Below are 19,135 nucleotides of genomic sequence, written 5' to 3'. Positions count from 1 at the left end.
CTGGCAGATATTTTCCAGCTTTGTTGTTTAAATCTCCTTACAATGACAGCTATAATAGGAAAAATTAATGTGCGTAAATTACGGCTAAAAATTGCTTTTACTTTGAACATGAATAGGGACCTGAAGGCTTTGTACAGAGAGTCCAATTTTTCATCTACATCTAGATATGAATCTCTCCCTTTTCGCGCTTGCGGGCAGAGAAGTGCACCCAGAAAGCACCAAGGAAAGCGATATCACTACTCTAGGCTTCTCTGCGTCATTTAACAGCGTTGCTGTCATCTTTACGTCTTCTCGAAGATCAGGCAACTGCAAAGTTTACGCACTATGCTAAAAGGAGAGAAGCGAAACATGGCGGGCGCGTCAAGCCCCGCCCCTCCCACCGGGGCGGGGGGCGGGGCCGTCCGGCCCCGCCCCCCGCCCGGTGGGAGGGGCGGGGCTTGGGGCTGTCAGCGCGGAGTGCGCCTGCGCGCTCCGCCCCCCTCCCGGAAAGGCGGCCACGTCTGCCGGAAAAGATGGATCCGAAGGATCCGATCCGCCGGGCTCGGCCCGCGGCCCCGCCATGACTGACGCTGCCCCGCCGCCCCTCACGGCTCCGCTCGGGCCCCCGCGCTGGGAGGAGGTGAGGCAGGGCTGTGCCGAGGCCGCTCTTGATGGGGGGGAGGCCCGGGGACAAGCGCGGCTGAAGGAGAGGGGCGTGGGAGGGGAAGCGGCCCCTCCTGAATTCAGTCCTGGGGTGAAGGGGCCCTTCCAGGGGACTGGGATATGGTGGTGTCGCAGGCCCGCGCAGCTGCCCGCCGTGGCGGGGTCACGGGAGGGGCTGTGCAGTTTGTAGGGGAGGAGCCCCTCTGTCTGAGCCAGGTTGGGAGTCTGCCGGCCAAACATGTAAGGCTTAGTTGTTTTCTGTTAGTGTGATAATATTCCATAGCGGGTGCTGATGCTCAAAACAGGTGCAGTGGTCTGATTTTTTGCTTTTAAAGCTTTGGTTTAAAAGCCTTGCTTTTGTCTGTTTTTTCTCAGACATCAGTTACCATATTTCCATCAGTTACCATAATAGCAAGATAACTAAACGAGTAGGAGTAAGGCTTTAAAATAACTACAGCACTAATAGATTAACACAACAGTTGTTTAGGTAACCCACACATCTTGTCTTAGCAACACTAGTCTGATTTGTAATCATTCTATGTCTTTTGCAGCATATGGTCCCAAAGTTTTAATTGTACAGACTTTATCAACAGACACCCATCATGTCCTGGCTTGTTGATCTCGCTGGAAAGGCGGAGGATCTACTCAACAGAGTTGATCAAGGAGCTGCATCAGCTCTGAGCAAAAAAGACACATCAAGCAGTGCAGTTTATGATAATAAGAATTTGAACTCTGCCAATGAATATTCTGAAGTGCACCAGCATACTGGAGAACTGAAATATCAGACATCATCCAAAGCAGCCTACATCTCATCAGCAGCTGATAACATTAAACATCAGAAGGCCACAATCCTGGCAGGAACAGCAAATGTTAAACCAGCACGTAGGACGTCCTCAGAGGCTGCTTCTCCAGTAGAAAGTGTTTCCACACCCAGAGCTGCCTCGCATTTTGTGAGAAGAAAAAAGTCAGAACCTGACGATGAGTTGCTATTTGATTTTCTCAACAGTTCAGAGAAAGAGCCTAATGGAAGGATGGACTCTAAAAAAGAGAAGAGCAAGGCACCTGTTCTTCAAAATCACTCTCGGACTTCAAGCATTAGTTCTGTATCTACCAGTACACAGAGTGCAAAAACTAATGAAGATAATTCCATCAGGAGCCAAGGCAATGGTAGTTAAATAGTCTTGAACCTAGAGATATTTAAAACCCACATATGTCTAGGGTAAGGCTAGGTAATGGATTTACTGTCACTTCATGAAACATTTAATGGTAGTGATATGTCAAATGTGTGGGATACAGCAGGGCCTTTCACATTTTCTCATCACTAGGATAATGTTAGAAACCATGCTAATTTCACAAACTGCATAATTAATGCCTAAATCTTTTGTGTTTTGGATCTACCTCGTTGCTACTGCTCTCGTTGACCTCCCTGTGCTGTGACCTGAGCTGGCATCAGCTCCCATATGTCCCCATATAGAAGCACAGGTGCTGCCTCATTGGTTTGGTCACTCAGGGGTCCTGACCTGCTGTTGCTACATAGGAGAGTGAGTGACTTTGACCATGGCTAGATGGTGCTGGCTGCTGCCCAGTGCACCACGTGGGATGGTGTGAGGGTGAGCTGACAAACTTCCTGGTCCTGCGGAGTGGAAAGTTGGATGTGTGTAGGCTGTTGTAGAGCTGCAGGCATGAGAGAGCTAAATAGGTAAAGCCTTTGGATTGCCAGAAGCAGTTCATTACTGCAGTCTAAATCCAGAGGCCTGAAAGAGCCTCCAGGCCAGCTGGTCAAAAGATGGGGCTATTCCCAAATCAACAACACAAAGGAGAGTGTGGCTGGGAAGTGTCAGGAACTTGCATTCTCTATCAGACTGTCCATTCTATACTTAGTCCTTCTGCTGCTGTGCTGCTTTGTTGTTGTTTATTCTAGAAAATTGAAGGAAGTGGTTATTTCTTAATAATGTAGTTAGAATACTTCGTTATTTATTAAGTAATTTGAGCGTGTAAACCATTGTAAATGTCAGGTTTTTACTTACTACATTAAGTATGCTGAAAAGTTTTAGACGTAAAAAGGGATCACTTCCAAAGATGTGAATATTTTTGTATTTCTGGGTCTGTAACTTTTCAGTAGTGTTTACTGCTAATAATAAATAATTCAAATATGTTAGACCTGGCTATATGGCCTTGCTGATTGGTGCTTAAGAAATATATTTATTTTGCTCAGTATGGCCTGTTGACTTCTGAGGATTTTTGAGCAGAGTTTGCATTGTGGAGCTGCAAAATAAGAAAGTCACAGTTACAACATAGGGTTTGAGCATGCTGGTTTCAAAGTTGATTGTACAGATGTCTGTGCCATTTAATTATTGAGTATAGAATCTGTTAATAGACAAAAACAACTAACATTATACTTTGTATATTGCCACAGTTATAATCTAATCTGTGCTATAAATGGCTAATTTGTTTCTTCATTAGTCTATTGAGTTTTCCAGACAAAGAAATGAGGATAAATTGTCTCATAATTTGGAAACTGTGTAAATAAATCAAAGAGAAGATAATGACACTTCTTAGAATTGTTCAAGTAGGAAAGGGGGTTGAGAAAATGTGGAGAAAATCTTCCTGTCACTGCTGCTACTTGTGGGTGTGGTGGCATTCAGAATTCATGGCATGCCCCATTTCCCTGGGCTTGGGGTTATAGGGGCTGTTGCAGTGGTAACAAGGAAGGTAAGGCAGCTTGGTTGGCAATCACAAGGTGAAGTAAATAATGTTTTGGCAACTGAACTGCAGTCTTTATTGACATTAGTTCCAGTCTGTCCGCCTGGATTTTCAGCAGTTACTCCCTTGAGAGTAACTAAATTCAGAAGTAATATTTTTGGATTGCCTGCTGTTTGTTCATTGTGTGCTGTGTCATTTTGTCTTAAAACTGATGCAAAGCTTCCAGATATCTGCATGCTGGAATCAAGGCTCTTGCAGTGGATGTTTAACTTTCACAGCATTAATCAAGGACACTCGGTGTGTTTGTGCATGATGGGGAAAAGGCTGTTGGTTCCTCCTTCCATGCAAGGGACTGTAATTCAGAATACTGCCAGGACTTTCCTTATTGTTCTCTTCTAAAATAAAATGTTTATCCTCAGAATCTGAATGGAAAACCAGAATGGGCTTGTACTAAAAATTCCCCTAGTTAGTTGCTATGAGTATTTAATATTTTCTGTTACTCTTCAGATCCTGAGGACATTTCTGAGTAGCAAAGGTATAAAAAGAGTGTTAATGTTTTGAAATCCTAAATTTGCCATTAATGTAATAAGAAGTTTTATAACTTCCATGTCTTGTCTTGCAGGATTAACAAAAACACTGCATGGCACATATGTAATAGTCCTGCTTTGTGCAAGTCCCTTGTGAGAAGCAGCTCCACATTCCATTTCAGTATAAACTATTTTGATTATTATTATTTAACCATTGATGCAGAATATGGAGTTACTGTTTATATAAAGGCCATTTACAAATACGTATATTAGTTCTAACTGGCATCTCTCCATTCAGAAACTCCAGACAGTTCAGACTCTGGACTGGGAGCACAAGGGAACGGCGTGAAGGATTCTTCACCAAGTGCAGTAACTAATCCTGGCCTTTCCTCTAATGATGATTTGAAATCACATGAGCTCTCCAATCTGCGCCTGGAGAACCAGCTGCTGCGAAATGAAGTGCAATCTTTAAATCAGGAAATGGCTTCGTTAATACAGAGGTCCAAAGAAACACAAGAAGGTACTTCAACTGTAACATTAGTAGAACACCAGTGGACTAGAAAATAATGCTCTTTTTTTGTTATTTGTATTTATAATAGAATCTCACTAGTTACATTTGCATGTATGACCTACCAAGTAAAATGATTCTTGGTTTCAGAATAAGGAAATGGTAGAAACTAATACTTGTTTAACTACAAAGATAAAACAAATGTTGATTAAAATAATGTGTTCAAGTTAGTTATAAAGCTTACGTCATATTAAAGCAGTGGTAGCAAATACCATTATTAAAATACTTTTTCTGCATTTTGGTGGTCATTGCAAAATATTTTAAAATGAATAAATTCTTTTAAATGCTTCAAAATCTGACTACTTTCTGCTGTTTCTGTTGATTTCTACTTCAACTTGGTTGTACTTAATTTTTTTCTTTAAGAAATGAGATATGTGCATCCTGATTGTTTACAAGACCTTGTGATACCTACTTTTATAAACTTCAAAGAAACTTCTTATTTTGTAGAACTGAACAAATCCCGTGAAAAGGTCGAGAAGTGGAATGTTGATCATTCAAAGAGCGACAGGATGGTTAGAGAACTTCAGGCTCGAGTTGATGATCTGACAGAAGCTGTTGGTGCCAAAGATTCACAACTAGCTGTGCTAAAAGTACGGTTGCAAGAAGCTGATCAGCTCTTAAGTACTCGGACAGAAGCTTTGGAAGCACTGCAGAGTGAAAAATCACGGTACTTTGTAATTCTGCAAATATTAATAAGTTTGAAAATTCAAGGTAGATAATTCAGTCTCTTTAAGAAAAAAATAAGCTAATGGGAAAGGGATTGTAACAAGATTTGAAATATGAGGATTAAAGTTTGCTCTGAGCCTGCTATTATCATAGTTGGCAGGGGGAACAGGGCAAATGAGTATAAAATAGGGGGGGTTGGCAGTTGGTTACTGAAACCAATTTTGTAAAAAGTGTTTGTGTCAGAGGCTGGAACTGGAAGGTCTCAAGAAGTATTTCTTTTTCTTGAAAAATACACTTGCTTATCCACAAACATGAAGACTTTTCTGACTTATCTCAGTGCTGGGATATGAATCAGCAATTGTATACTCCAGAATATAGGTCAGGGAGGTGTGTGAGTCATTAACTCCAGGCCTCACACCTGTAGTCACCCAGATGCAGTAATTTACTGGGTAAATTTTCAAAGCTGGTCTGGAAAACAGGAAGTTATATTTCTATTTGAAAAATCACACTAGCTTTCTTCTTTTTAAATTAATATTGTTGCTCTTTCAGGATCATCCAAGACCACAGTGAAGGTAGCAGTTTACAAAATCAAGCCCTTCAAACTCTTCAGGAGAGGCTGCGTGATGCAGACTCCGCGCTCAAGCGAGAACAAGAAAGTTACAAACAAATGCAGGTTAGACCTGAAGAGTAAGGAAGACTTTTAAGACTCTACTTTTGAGATCAGATCTGTGGGGTTCCAAGTGCTCTCTCCTCCCTTTGACTTCAGTTCCCGTTCAGGGCACTAATTGCTTGAAAGGATGTGCTGTCTGCTGCACTAAGTATCCTTGTGGTGCTGATCTACCTATGTTACTTTGCAAGCTTCATGCATAAAAGTTTTTGAAGATTCATGCTGACAATTTTTACTGTTTTTTTCATGTTCCTAATGTTAATACATGTTTTAAAATTAAATCAGTAATTAGTTTATTTTTTAATGCTACGTTGTTATGGAACTTATTGTTACATAATTTTACTGTGTAAAGATGTGAATACATCATTGCTAGAGACTGTTTTCCACACTTAACTTGGCCTTTGTTATATGTAATAGCATCTTTGAAAATACTTATAAGTGTTTGTTTTGGTGTTTTTTAAAGTACTTCAAAATGTGTCAGGCAACATTTAATATTTTTTGAGGAGAAAACTTGCTTTTTGTTTGCTAAACAAATGTGAATAATAGGAAGATTGTTATTCCCTCACTATTTCCGGTGAGGGAAAGAAATGCATATTTCTACTGACATCATTTACTACTTACTTAAGCAAACAGAATTTCTTTTGACATAATACTAATGCGTCTTTAAATTGGAGGTGGTAGATATGAAGTGGTGTGCCCTGTGTAGTTGCTTTTAAACTTTCTTTTTTCCTTTCTAGGTTAAAGTTGAGACTGTGTTTAAACACAAAGTATTGTTTCTTTATTGCTAATAGAATGAGTTTGCTGCTCGTCTAAGTAAAGTGGAAGCAGAACGTCAGAACTTGGCAGAAGGAATAACTGTAGCAGAGAGAAAGTTTTTAGATGAAAAGAGACGAGCTGATGAGCTTCAGCAGCAAGTCAAAGTAACTAAAAGCCAACTAGAATCTGCAAAACAGGAACTGACAGACTATAAACAGAAAGCTACTCGCATTCTCCAGGTAAGCATTTTTGTGAAGAAACACAGTTTGATTTGCATGCTTTAAGTATTTTAAGGTGTTATGCTTCAAATAATCTAATTTGTGGGGATTTTTTTATGTGACCTGTAATGTGTTTTGGGGTATATCTATAATGATAGCTATAAAGAACAGCTAGCAGTCTGCATTTTGTAAATTTAAATTTATAGATGGAGTTATGGGATTGGAATGGCAGTTCACATTCTGAACTTGAAGAAAAGTGCAAGTGAACTGTTGCACTTATTGTGCAACATCTGTCAGTGTGTTCTACATCCAAGAGTCCAATCTTAGGCAGATAGTTAAATAGATTAAACTTAAAATTCGTTTCATCTCTGATATTCCTGATTCAAGAACATTGCTCTGTCCTGCTTGAGGCTGAAGCCTAACATAGAGTGGATACTTACATGTAACCAGAGAAAATACTTTTCTGTGTCCTGAAAGTTGTGTGTGATCAACATTATATAATGAATGGCAAAATCAGGTATTTTGTGCAGAGTTCTGTACTACTTAAATTGTCAAAGATAACAAGTCCAAACATGGACGGTTTGAGTCTTGTTTTTAAATGTTAGCAAGATGTTGAAGATGGAGATTTCTGTTTAGAATAATTAATTTAGTCTAATGTCCAAGGACAGGTTTTAAATCAGTAAATATGGAAAGCCTGAATCACAAGTCCATGTCAAGCTAACTCTGAATAAAATGGTTTATCCTCTTTCCTGAGAGAGTTATTGCTGTATTTGATTCTTAGCTGGCTTCTGTTGTCAGGAGAAAGGACAGACTGAAAGGGGCTCGGTTCTGCCTTTAGTGTCTGTTAGTGTATGTCTTCTCTGTTATGGTAGTTGAAGAGCCAAAATTCAACATTCCAGGCACTTTTAAAGAGAAAAACTGTACTCTTCCTTAGAGGACTCATGCTTTCAGTAAATCTAGTCTCATGGTGTACAGGGAACCAGAAAAATTATCAGTAGGGAAAGATTTTCATTTTCAAATGTGTAATGTGTATTAACTTGGCTAAAAGAACAGATAAAGCAGTTTTTTACTGTATGTCTACATTAGAATTTTAGACCAAAGTAATTTCGGCATATTCTAGTTGAATACTTTTTAAATCCTGCTATAAATAATATACTGATTTATTATTTCAGTCTAAAGAAAAGTTGATAAACAGCTTAAAAGAAGGCTCTGGTATTGAAGGCCTGGACAGCACTACAGCAAGCACAATGGAACTGGAAGAACTGAGACATGAGCGAGACACTCAGAGAGAAGAAATACAAAAACTACTGGGGCAAATACAACAGATGAGAACAGAGCTGCAGGTAGCTATGCTTATGTACATGTGTATTTGTACTTAGCTATGACAAAGGACTGTTTTCTTGTATACCGTGGGTCTGTTGTTTCTAGTATTTATTACCTTACTTCTTTCTTCCCTCACTACTTTTGAGAGAAGCATTTCTTTCCAAACAAGCATGGCAGTTTCTGTACCTATATCCTTTTCTGCAAGGGCTACTAATCCTTGAAGCAACGTAATCCAAGTCATCTGCTGGCATAACAGGTTCAACCCAGCAGCTGCACGAAAGCCTACTTTGCACAGTTTTAGCCTGTAGACAGTAGGAAGGAAGAAGTGGAGGATTTTCATGTTCACAAAATGCATTTATTTTATTACTGTATTAGTAAAAATATTCTGTATAAAATGACAAATGTCATTTATCCAATACACCCTCAACCTTCCATTTCCTCTGAAGCAATATTGCATATACTACTTTTTTTTTTCTTTTCCCATTACCTATGACAGATTGCAGAAATGTTTGAGTGTTAGCAAAATGGTTACATTTCTGTTCATTTCAGGATATGGAGACGCAGCAGGTAAGTGAAGCTGAGTCAGTGAGAGAGCAGCTTCAAGACCTACAAGAGCAGATATCAGCACATAAAATGGCCAAGCAAGAGGCAGAAGCTGAACTAGAACGGCAAAAACAGGCAAGGAATTCTTGAAAGCTTATTGATCTTATTTAAGGCCCCATGTGGTGTCATCAGCAAAGCATTTGGCTTAATAAGAGAGTAGCTTATACAGTGTTTGGGTTATTTTTTTTTCGTATTCCAGAGAAATCCCCAAAAACTTGGTGAATGTCACTTGACCAAAGAAAGCACAACCAGGACTAAGCAATGGTCAGGGCCTTCTGAATACTCCTGATGAACAGAGATCTCACTGATGTATTAAAGAATAAACAGGACCCTAGGAAGTGCACAGAATTGGTCAGGATCTTAAATTTTATTCAGCAGGGAATAAGTCAAACAACAGGGGTATATTAACACTTGCAACATTATTTATATCAAGAAACTAAATACTGGAAGTGGTTACTGTGGAACTTCCCATGCTCAATTAATACATAAGTTTTAACTCATAAAACAATGTCATTGTTGTGGAAGTTTATAGATTTATTTTTTTTTAATCCACATGAATCTAATCTGAATCTAGATGTTGTTACTTTCAAACTGCTCTATTATTACACAATTTGCTGATAAAATTATGTTAATGAATTTCTTCAGATTTTGTCATCTTTTTGAGTAAACTCAGCCTTGATTTAACCAGTTTTGTGCAAAAAGAGGGCAGAAAAAAGACAAACTCATCTTTCTCGTGAACAACTTATTGTTCAATAAGAATTGAACAAATACTTTGCACCTTGTTAAAAAATTTCTTTGTAAGGAAAAGCTCATATAAAGAGAATTAATAATGAGGAAAGCACACTGTATCTACTGGGAACAATTTATCTAACAGGATTATCTGTTCTTCCAGAAATTACATTTTAATGAGATGCTCGCAGCTTGAACTAATTAAAAGGCAGAAGTCGAGGTCTGCTTTTGATGGGTAGCTAATGTTTATTAGGTCAAAGCAGATGGTAGATGGTATTTTGTTACTCCTACCCTTCTGAGAAATATGCTTTAAGTCAATACTACCTAGAGAAAGAGTGAGGTGAATTAGAAAAACCTTATCAGTTATTGCAGAAACTGAAGTATTCCTTTTGATGACACACCTTTACATGTGCTTTTAATGTAATTGTTTGTGTTGGTACTTAATGCAGTTATGGTCAGTGCTGGCTGGGAGTTCCTTTAATTATTACCAAAAGGTTTCTGAAACTGAAGGTGGAAAATAAGGAGAGGTGTTATTTTTTGTACACCTGCTGATTCAAAGGGAGAATAGATTGTCTGTTTTCTGTAGCAACTGACAGCTGAAGTGATAGTGATTTGAAGACTGTCTTAATTTAAAAGATAAGCATGATAGGTCTTTAAGTGGGAGCTAAAATAGCCACTAAATCATGGAAGTAACAAAACTTATGGTTAGATTTCTCTTCAGTAATTTGTTTCTTACTAATATTCCTTCCCCTTTCACAAAATGGCCTGAGGTTGTGTCAGGGGAGGTTTAGGTTAGATATTAGAAAAAGATTCTTCATCCAGAGGGTGGTTGGGCTCTGGAACAGGCTCCCCAGGCTCCAAGCCTGACAGAGTTCAAGAAGTGTTTGCACAATACTCTCCAGTATGTGGTGTGACTCTTGAGGATGGTCCTGTGCAGGGCCAGGAGTTGGACTTCGTGATTCTTGTGGGTCCCTTCCAACTTTGCACATTCTGTAATCTGCTATGTTAATTTATCCTACACCTTAAAGGAAGATGTGTGTTATACAGAATTATAGATAGATATGCCAAGGGTTTTTAAATACTTTTAAAAATGGTATTTTGAATTAATGAGTTTATTTTAGGAATACAGACTCCCCACAAAGTATTTCGTAATTGTTGCATTATTGACATAGTTTCAAGATAGCAACATAATAAATGGTGAAAGTGTAATGAAGATAAACTGTAGTCCCAATGAAATTGTGTGACTCTTAGTAAACTACTCTGGATTAATATTTATATTAGGTCAGTCTCCACGAAAGAATTTAATTGGTCTTGTAGGCTGTGTCTTCATACTCAGCTTTGTCTTTCCCCCTACCCCCCCTATTCTAGTCAGACACTTAACTAAGGTTATATTTCAGTTTGTATTTGATTACAGCATATTGCTTCCTTGTGTTCCATTGTGAAACTCTAGATAAGAGATCGTCACTCAACATACTTATATGTATAAAATCTTTTATTTGTAATTGTGGTGAATTTTATAGGAACTCCATTATACCGAAGAAGAACTGTATCGAACAAAGAATACTTTGCAAAGCAGGATAAAAGACAGAGAGGAAGAAATTCAGAAGCTCAGAAATCAGGTGTGTAGAGAAAATAATTTTATAACCCTCAGTTATAAAAACAGTGATGGGAACTATTAATATGACTAAACTGTCCTGAAAAATCCCATAAAGGTTCTACTTGGGAATTACAGTGTATTTGTTTCCAATACAGACTAGAAGGGAACCACGTAGAGTAAATAGCCTAATTTATAGTTTTATGTGCTTTTATATTTGGGGGTGGTAATTAACCTCTGTCCCAGCTAGACCTGATGGGTGATGTTGGATCAACATTCTTCTTTATGAAAACTAAAAGAACTCATTGGAGTTTGATTAGGTCATTACGATTTCATCTAAGATCATTATAACTGGGCATAAGAACCTAAGTTACATCCTACAAACTCAGTGATCCATCTGCTGCTCTGTGTTGGACAGTGGCAGTTAGGGGCCAGCATGTTTTGGCCACTTCCTTCCCTCCCTTGTACCTGCTCACCTGATGGTTGGGGACATTAGTGTTGTGAGTCTCTACTAAATCCCACTGGTATGTTGATGGACCTATTTTTCTTAAATCGGTCTAATCCCTTTTGGCACCTTCTGGTACTTGTCAGCCCCAAGTCTCCTTGAGCAGCATGAAGGCATAGACCTCATTTTGTGCATATCTTAGCATGATGAAAAGTAGTCTGTATGTAGAGAAATTGATAGTCTGGAGTCAGCTATGGTCAGCTGTGCAGTTAGAGTGTCAGAGGGTTTGGAAATTGTTGTGTTGAGATAAAGATTTCTTGAGTATGTTGGCAGACTTGTCTGGTAATGCTGGCTTCAGGGCTACCTGCACCTGCCATGTTGCAGGCATCTAATTTGTATTTTGGATAGCTGTCATTCCTGATGATTGTTTTTCATCATTGAAGCTCTATCTGTGTGGTATACGATGCCAGTAAGTGGCTGAGGTTCAAGACTGTAGTGAATAGATGAGGTATTGCACATATGGCAGATCTGGTGATTCCCCTTTGCTTTAAATATTTTCTGCAAATTGAATGACATGATCCATGTCAAATGCATGATCCATTTCCTGTCCTTGCAGTTTCTATTTGCTAGTACAATCATGTTTCTGCCTCAGTGCTTCTCAATTCATCTGCAACATATCCTGCATTTTCACCATTTCATTCAAGTTTTCCTGTAAAATTGGCATCAGATTCTCTGCATCTATACTGAGTTTTTCCTTCCTCACTTGAAAACATTTTATGTAGTTGAAGTTGCAAGTGTAGTAGCCAGACTGGATTAGCTTGCTATTGCCATGCCTACCTCTGAGGTATAGCATTGATTTTATGATTAAACTTAGGGTTAGACAGAAAAGTTCATATGATTAGAGGTGGATAACAGAGAAATATATTTTTACATAGAGTTTGTTGTGTCATGTAAAATCTTGTTTTAGCAACTGTTGAAATGAAGTTTCCTGTTTATTGTGCTCATTACTGATAGTTTTGATAGCATTATCCTGAAAAAATTCTGCAGTGGAGTAACTTGGTTCTTGAAGGCTTAGATCATTATTGAGTTTTGTAATATGTCAGTTGGTCAGACATTGAACTTAGGCTGATTTTTTTTTGTTTTTGTTTGCTTTTTAGCTCACAAACAAGACTCTAAGCAGTAGTAGTCAGACAGAATTAGAAAATCGGCTTCATCAGCTGACAGAAACACTAATTCAGAAGCAAACCATGTTAGAGAGCCTGAGCACAGAGAAAAACTCACTTGTGTATCAACTGGAACGGCTTGAGCAACAGCTGAAGGCTATCCAAGGCACTAGTGCTAATGGACCTTCCATTAATATGGCAGGCATTGATGGTGCTGAAGGTAAATAAGGAAATATAATATTTAAAACTCTTGTCTTTTTTGCAGTTCAGGCTTTTATATTTCCTAATGCCTTTCCCTGAATGAGTCTGTAAGGAAAAATAAATGCTGAAAATAGGCTGCTTATGCTAGAGACCTTAGTAACTATAGTCTACAGCAGCCAGTATTACAAAAAATAGTTAACTAGAAACTCCTTTTTGTGTCTAAATGACTTTAAGTAAATTTAATAAAGCCAACATAATCTTTAGTTCTCAGTGCTATGGCATTATTGGAACAATCCTCTCACAGGTGCAAATAAACCCATCTCTTGGGGCTTAAGCCGAATATCAGAAGCAGGATCTAAGTATTCTCTTTTAAAGAGGGTTTGGGAGCAAGAATGGGATACTTCCTTTTGAGAACTGATCAGAGGTCTGGTTGAAATTAATTTTCTCCTTGCTTTCTGTTTTTCTTGAAAAGCAGCTTAAAATTCAGTGGTTCTGTTGAGGTTGGTTTGTCTGACTTGTATCTCTGGCAGAACCTCAGCAGTTGATTCATGGTGTTGAGATGTTACTTTTCAAAATTTGTCATTTTTTATATATGTTAAGTAAATTTTAAAAGCAAGGGACAATTACTAAGAGCTGTAAAATGACTGACCAGACGTTTTTAATAAAGCTGGTATATAGTAAAAATGTAAATAAAGTAAAAAATTTTTGAGTATACAAGTTAGTGTCAGAAATGCTAATCGAAGTTTTACTGTATGAGAAGTAAAAAAATTTGAGAAAGTGTGATAGTATCAAATCCATCATTTTATACACCTAGTAATAGTTACAACTCGATAGAATTGAATATCAAGATACCAGTCTAGTGAACTTAAAAAAAAAATACTAAGTTGAAGAAACATTGGACTTGATTGTAAGTTTATCGAGAATTCCATTCTCAAAACATGCTTCTCTGCCTCCAGCAAGACGACAGTACAATCAAATTAATCACTATTTTTATAGTATTTTTATATGTCTTTGTTATACATTATCAGTTTGTTTTCTTAAGCAACACTTTAGCTAATGGGGGTTTTTTTGCTTTTTTCCCTTCAAATAGGTGCTCGTATGCGTAATGTTCCTGTCCTGTTCGGTGACGTGGACACCAGCGTGGCAGGGATGTACGGGAGAGTCCGCAAAGCTGCGAGTAGCATAGACCAGTTCAGGTAAGAGTGTCCTGAGGGAATGCGTGTTGTATTGCTGTAATCCTTCCACAGTTTTCAGGTGACACACCTTCTTTTGTATTGCTCTTACGAAGGTAAAAGTTAAAAATAATGCAGCTAAAGTATAGTATAAATTACTAAATGTTAACCTACTTGAGCTTTCCTGTAACGTTAATGTTCTTGGGCTTTTTCAAATTATAGATACAAGAGGATCACTAGACTATGGACAAAACCATCTAACCTTTTTCATTACCATCTTCTGTGTTTTTTACTTACAGTTGTGTCTGTGATAAACACTGTAAGAGTGTATTAGAGGGGGAGTATCATCTGTACTCTTGTAGTCCTGTTTAGGCATCCTGATGAAGACAAGACTCTGGTTTCTGACCCAGTGTATCTGTTTACCTTGAAAGATAATCTATTTGAGGAATTAGTAAATGAAAGTCATTCTGGATCCAGTGAAAGACTTGCTTTTATCCTTTTTCTGAGCAGTTAGATTAATTGTCAGTATTCAGAGCAAAGGTCTGCTACAAAACTTGAACCAAATACCAGTAGAAAACAAAATTAGGCAATACTTAATCCTTTGATAGCAAGATACCTCAATAGAAAGTCCTTTGTGCATCCATGCTACCTGAATTCATTGTGAAGGATATCAGGATTTCCATTATTGGGACCTATTGTATGTAATGTTTGAATTCTGAACTTCATTTGACAGTATTGTATTCCCTTCCATACATGGAACTGACATTGCTGAGCAATGAGCAGTGCACACATGTAATGGAGTTACTTTGAAGCACTGTAGCAGTAACCTTGCAAAACCCAAGAGCTTTTCATTTAATGAACTATAAGAATAGTAGTAATGTATTGTGTTTTCCAAAGGAATCCAAGCTTTTAGTTGCTTTGATGTATTGGGTTTTTCAAAGGCATCCAAGGTTTCAGTTGCTTAAATTTTTTTGAAAGATTCATGACAGCTCTTCAGGTAATGAAATTTGACAAATACAGAGCATATTTGTGTGTTTTAAAATGCCTGTACACCTCTTGAGTCCTAATTGTTTTTCAAAAATTCTGAGCCTTGCATGTAAGAGAAAAAATTAGGAGAATATGTTTTATGGTTTGAATTTTCTAACTCTACTTAATCTTCCGAGTACATGAAGTAAAATTCAAGACATAGCAAAGCTATGTGTGTAACATCTGCTCATGTTTGACTTTGTGATGACTGGCATGAGAGGAACAGGAATTTATTGCTCAGTGTTAACTTGTGCATTTTGTTTTCTCTTGTACCTGTGTAGCATTCGGCTGGGAATCTTCCTAAGGCGGTACCCCATAGCAAGAGTCTTTGTAATCATTTACATGGTGAGTCAGCTTTCTTTAAGGCAAGACTTCTGTAGCCAGTTTATATGTCTTAAATAGCCAGACTGATGTTCAAAAGGCTATATCATTAACAATTCAGTGTGGTTTTTTTTAAAAAATGGAACTAAATAATACTTATGTAACAGCTTTTTGGAGTCATGTTGCTTTCCAATTTTCAGTTTTTCCCAGGAATTCTTAGTATAGCAGTCTTAAGGACACTTATGTAACTATCATTTAAAGGACTGTAAAAGCAGATTTCTAGTAGTAAAATACAGAATAATAGTGACCACTTGCCAAGGTTAACCCACTACACCTGCATGCACTGCATTTAGGAAAATGACATCTGCTTAGAGCTTTTGTAATATTTGACTCTTTGCAGGTTTTTTTTTGGTAGCTAATGGTCACTCTTCTCTAGTATCTGAAAAAGTAGCAAGAAAAGTTTTTCTTGGCAGACTTAACCAGTGGAAATATAGACTTAAATAGTGGAAAGTTGCTCACCCACAACAGGCAAAATTGTCAGGCTGGCAACTGATAGAAGTGAAATGCCTCCCTTTTCCACTGGAGGGCAGATGCCTGTCAGCTGCAGGAACCTGTGGAAAGTGCAATCTGCCTTACTTGGAAATATTCTTCTGGTTGAGGACTTGGAAAAAACCCCACGTTGCTTGAGAAGGTATAATGAGTTGCTGACTAGAGTTTCTGAGAACTGCTGTCACTATTTCGTGATATAAAGGAGACAGACAAAGGAACAAAGGAAACTACAATTTCCCCCTGCAATTGCATCTTCTACCCTCCTTTTAAGTGCTGGAAGGAACAGGCTGATTAATTCCTAACCTCTCTTTCATCACTTAAACTTATAAATATATAAATAAAATGCTTTGTACCAAAACAGTGGAGACTTTTGCTGCCTAAGCTGCAATCTGAAGGGAAACTCGATGATGGCTGTATATTGGGAAGTCAGTGGCAGTTACACTTTTTTCAGCTCAAACCTTGACTGTGACTACTGTAACTTGAATTTTTTTAATTTTTTTTTTAAAGCAAGTGTGGCTTATGTATTTCTTGTTGCACTTCAAGCAGCTTCTTCAATTCTAATTGGATAGTTTCATCCAAATTTGAATGAGAACATTCACACAGAGTTCATAAAAATGCCTCAAGTCAGTGTCTGTGGTAAGGAGAAGGATAGGAGAACTCAGCTGTCTTACACAGTCTGATGTCAGCCAGTTGGCACAGGAATAGTGGCTTACCAGTCACTCAAGGCAGATCACATAATGTGCTGGCTGGGGACTGGATATTGGAGAGAACATCTGGAGTCACTGGGGCATGGAGGAAAAGAGAAACCAGAGGACACAAATTGGTAGGAAAACAGGCTGCTTTATTTTTGCTGCTTGTTTAAAGTCCTTAGCTTTCTGCAAGGGGCTTCATCAGAATCTGACTCAACATTTCATTGTTCAAATGCAAAGTTTTTTAGGAGTAGCTGATTATTGGGAAAAATATTTTAATCAAAATATTTCGACAAAACAAGTTTTATTGGCTGTCACTGAGAGCTCTCTTATTTACTGCTGCTGTGAGTGAGGATTGTCAGTGTTAACTTTATTTCTTTTCTTTTCTCAGGCATTGCTTCATCTCTGGGTTATGATTGTTCTCCTTACCTACACCCCAGAAATGCATCATGACAGTCCCAGTGGCAGGTAGACTGAGACAGGACCATATGCTGTGCTAATGTGATTTGGACTGGCAATGTCTTTAGAATAATCAGTCCTGAAATATCAGCAAACCCTTTCTTGTGGGGTTTAGGAAGGAAGAAAACCATCATGCCTGATTTATCTCTACTTTTCAAATACATATATAATACTATGTAGCTTTTTCAGCTTACCTAAAAGAGCATAACTTTCCTGGAGAAATAAAGCTGTTAAGTTAAGCTATGGTTAGCCTTTATATTTTATGTAGACCTTCTGGTGGTTAGAGTGAAAGATAAGACTTGCTCCTGCAAAGAAATGCAAGGATTTCTGAAATTACAGATATATATGGTACAAATTATTTCAGGTCATACTGGATATGGGCTATGGTCAGGTAATAAACTGTACTTAGCAATTCAAATAAACTTCTTTCTGGTTTCTTTCAGTCTGCTTTTGCACTTCTGTTTTTAACTTTGTAAATAACAGGCTTTTCCTTAATATGTTAAACTGGGAAAAGGACAATGGATTGGTGCAATATATTTTTGTAAATAAGTTTAAGAATAAAATATTATGCATTCTTAGCTTTGTACTTCTAGTACAATAGATATATCTTTCCTACAACTGAGTAGTGGGGCTGCCTATTTAAAGGGTGGTATTTTAGCTTTATTTAGAGAAAGAGAGAGATGGTTTTGAGAGAGGTTTAAACGCTTGAGAAGTAATGGTGTTTCTTTTTGCACTTGAAATTTGTATATTTTAACTGCATTTTCTTATACCTCTTTCATTAGTACATGTCTTAATCAGATCTTATTGAAACATTTATTTTCTAAAGCTTTGGGTACTTAATTAAAACTATTTCTATATGAAATCTATCAAAACATTAAAAATTTCTCATGTCTAAACACTCACCAAATATATTAATAAACAAACCTCATCAAATATTTCTCTTAAAACCCAAAATACCAAACCTACTGTAATAGTTCTGTTGTTGGATTTGTGGCATTCTGTAATTATGAATTATTGATAGACAATCATACAAGGTCACTTTCTTAAGAAATTTCTTGTTTTCTTGTGTGGTGCTCACAGCTGAGTAGTGAAAAGATGTCTACAAGCAATTTGTCACTCTTACTCTTAGGATATGGCTTGGTTTTCACATGACTGAACACACTCAGCATTAGATCCTGTCCATGAAGTCTGTCACTCTGCCTCCTCTGGAAATGTTACAGTAGACAAATGACTGTATTGCTGTTCTGATTCAGATCTTGCAGAGAAAACTGAAATGTTTTGATGAACTGAGTAATAAAGGAGAGCATTTATTGTAAGTTGTGTCCCTTCCCTCTGTCACATTTGCTTTACTTTGCCTAGTTCCTGTTGTCTGAGGTTTTTTTCAATTCTGATGCTGAAGCCACTTTTGAACCCCACGGAGAGCTGATTGGTATAGAAGGAGATCAGGTAAAGGGCCACTCATTTTCTACAACATGCAGTTTTTTCATCTAAAAGCCTCTGAAACACTAAATCTTGGGATACTCCAGTATATTGTGACTTTGGGGGGGGAACATTCTTAGTGGTATAAACCCCTTACAGCTTTTGTGACAACACACCAACTGCATATCCTTACTTCCTTTCTTCCTCTGTTTTTCTCTTTTTTCTTCCTTTTTTTTTTTTTGTGCATGTGGACAACAGCTTTTGGATGCACAGATAATACCTTTTTTTGGTGAAACTTACTGAAGCCCTTCGAGTGTTTCTAGAACCCTTTATCATAGATTAGTCTTCATTTCTTCCAGGTTTTATGGTAGAAATTTCACAGGGGTGTGCTACTAGAAGATAACTGCTGACTTTTGCCTATTGAATTAGGCTCTTGTGTTCCAGTTTCTGTTTGGGTTTAGTCAGTGATGTCTTGAAGCTGAGAATAATGACTTTGGTACAGGGTACTTGAGCAGCATCAACCCTGTCCTCTGGGCAGTTCTAAACTGTTTCAGAGCTATATAAGAAATAAAGAACTGTTCCTTAAAGGTTTTGTTCAAACACACTGGATTTTTGCCGCCATAATTAATTCTAATGAGCTGCACAATGCACTGCAAGAACGTGGAAGGTCATGTGATGGAGTCTCTCAGAAGATA

General features: G+C 37.9%; 1 protein-coding gene across 2 annotated transcripts; it reads left to right on the top strand.

The window, feature by feature from the left end:
* Nucleotides 1-454: 454 nt before the first annotated feature.
* On the top strand, nucleotides 455-18,331 carry GOLGA5 (golgin A5). 2 transcript variants are annotated; one of them, XM_051806624.1, is made up of 14 exons: nucleotides 455-619; nucleotides 1,194-1,809; nucleotides 4,171-4,392; nucleotides 4,888-5,107; nucleotides 5,656-5,779; nucleotides 6,565-6,768; nucleotides 7,920-8,090; nucleotides 8,620-8,748; nucleotides 10,923-11,021; nucleotides 12,599-12,824; nucleotides 13,896-14,001; nucleotides 15,285-15,348; nucleotides 16,954-17,030; nucleotides 18,102-18,331. In XM_051806624.1, exons 2-14 carry the CDS (start codon nucleotides 1,245-1,247, stop codon nucleotides 18,103-18,105), a joined length of 2,211 nt encoding a protein of 736 aa, XP_051662584.1. In that variant the 5' UTR covers nucleotides 455-619; nucleotides 1,194-1,244; the 3' UTR covers nucleotides 18,106-18,331. The 2 variants fall into 2 exon arrangements, with proteins under 2 accessions (XP_051662584.1, XP_051662583.1); XM_051806623.1 differs by having other exon boundaries at nucleotides 16,954-18,331.
* The last annotated feature ends 804 nt before the right edge of the window (nucleotides 18,332-19,135 follow it).

This window comes from Manacus candei, unplaced genomic scaffold, assembly GCF_025592945.1.
Source record: "Manacus candei isolate 608988 ecotype Guabito, Panama unplaced genomic scaffold, ASM2559294v1 h1tg000067l, whole genome shotgun sequence".
NCBI classification, from domain to species: domain Eukaryota; kingdom Metazoa; phylum Chordata; class Aves; order Passeriformes; family Pipridae; genus Manacus; species Manacus candei.
The sequence above is the reverse complement of the archived record's forward strand: the minus strand, read 5'-3'. Positions and strand labels throughout refer to the sequence as shown.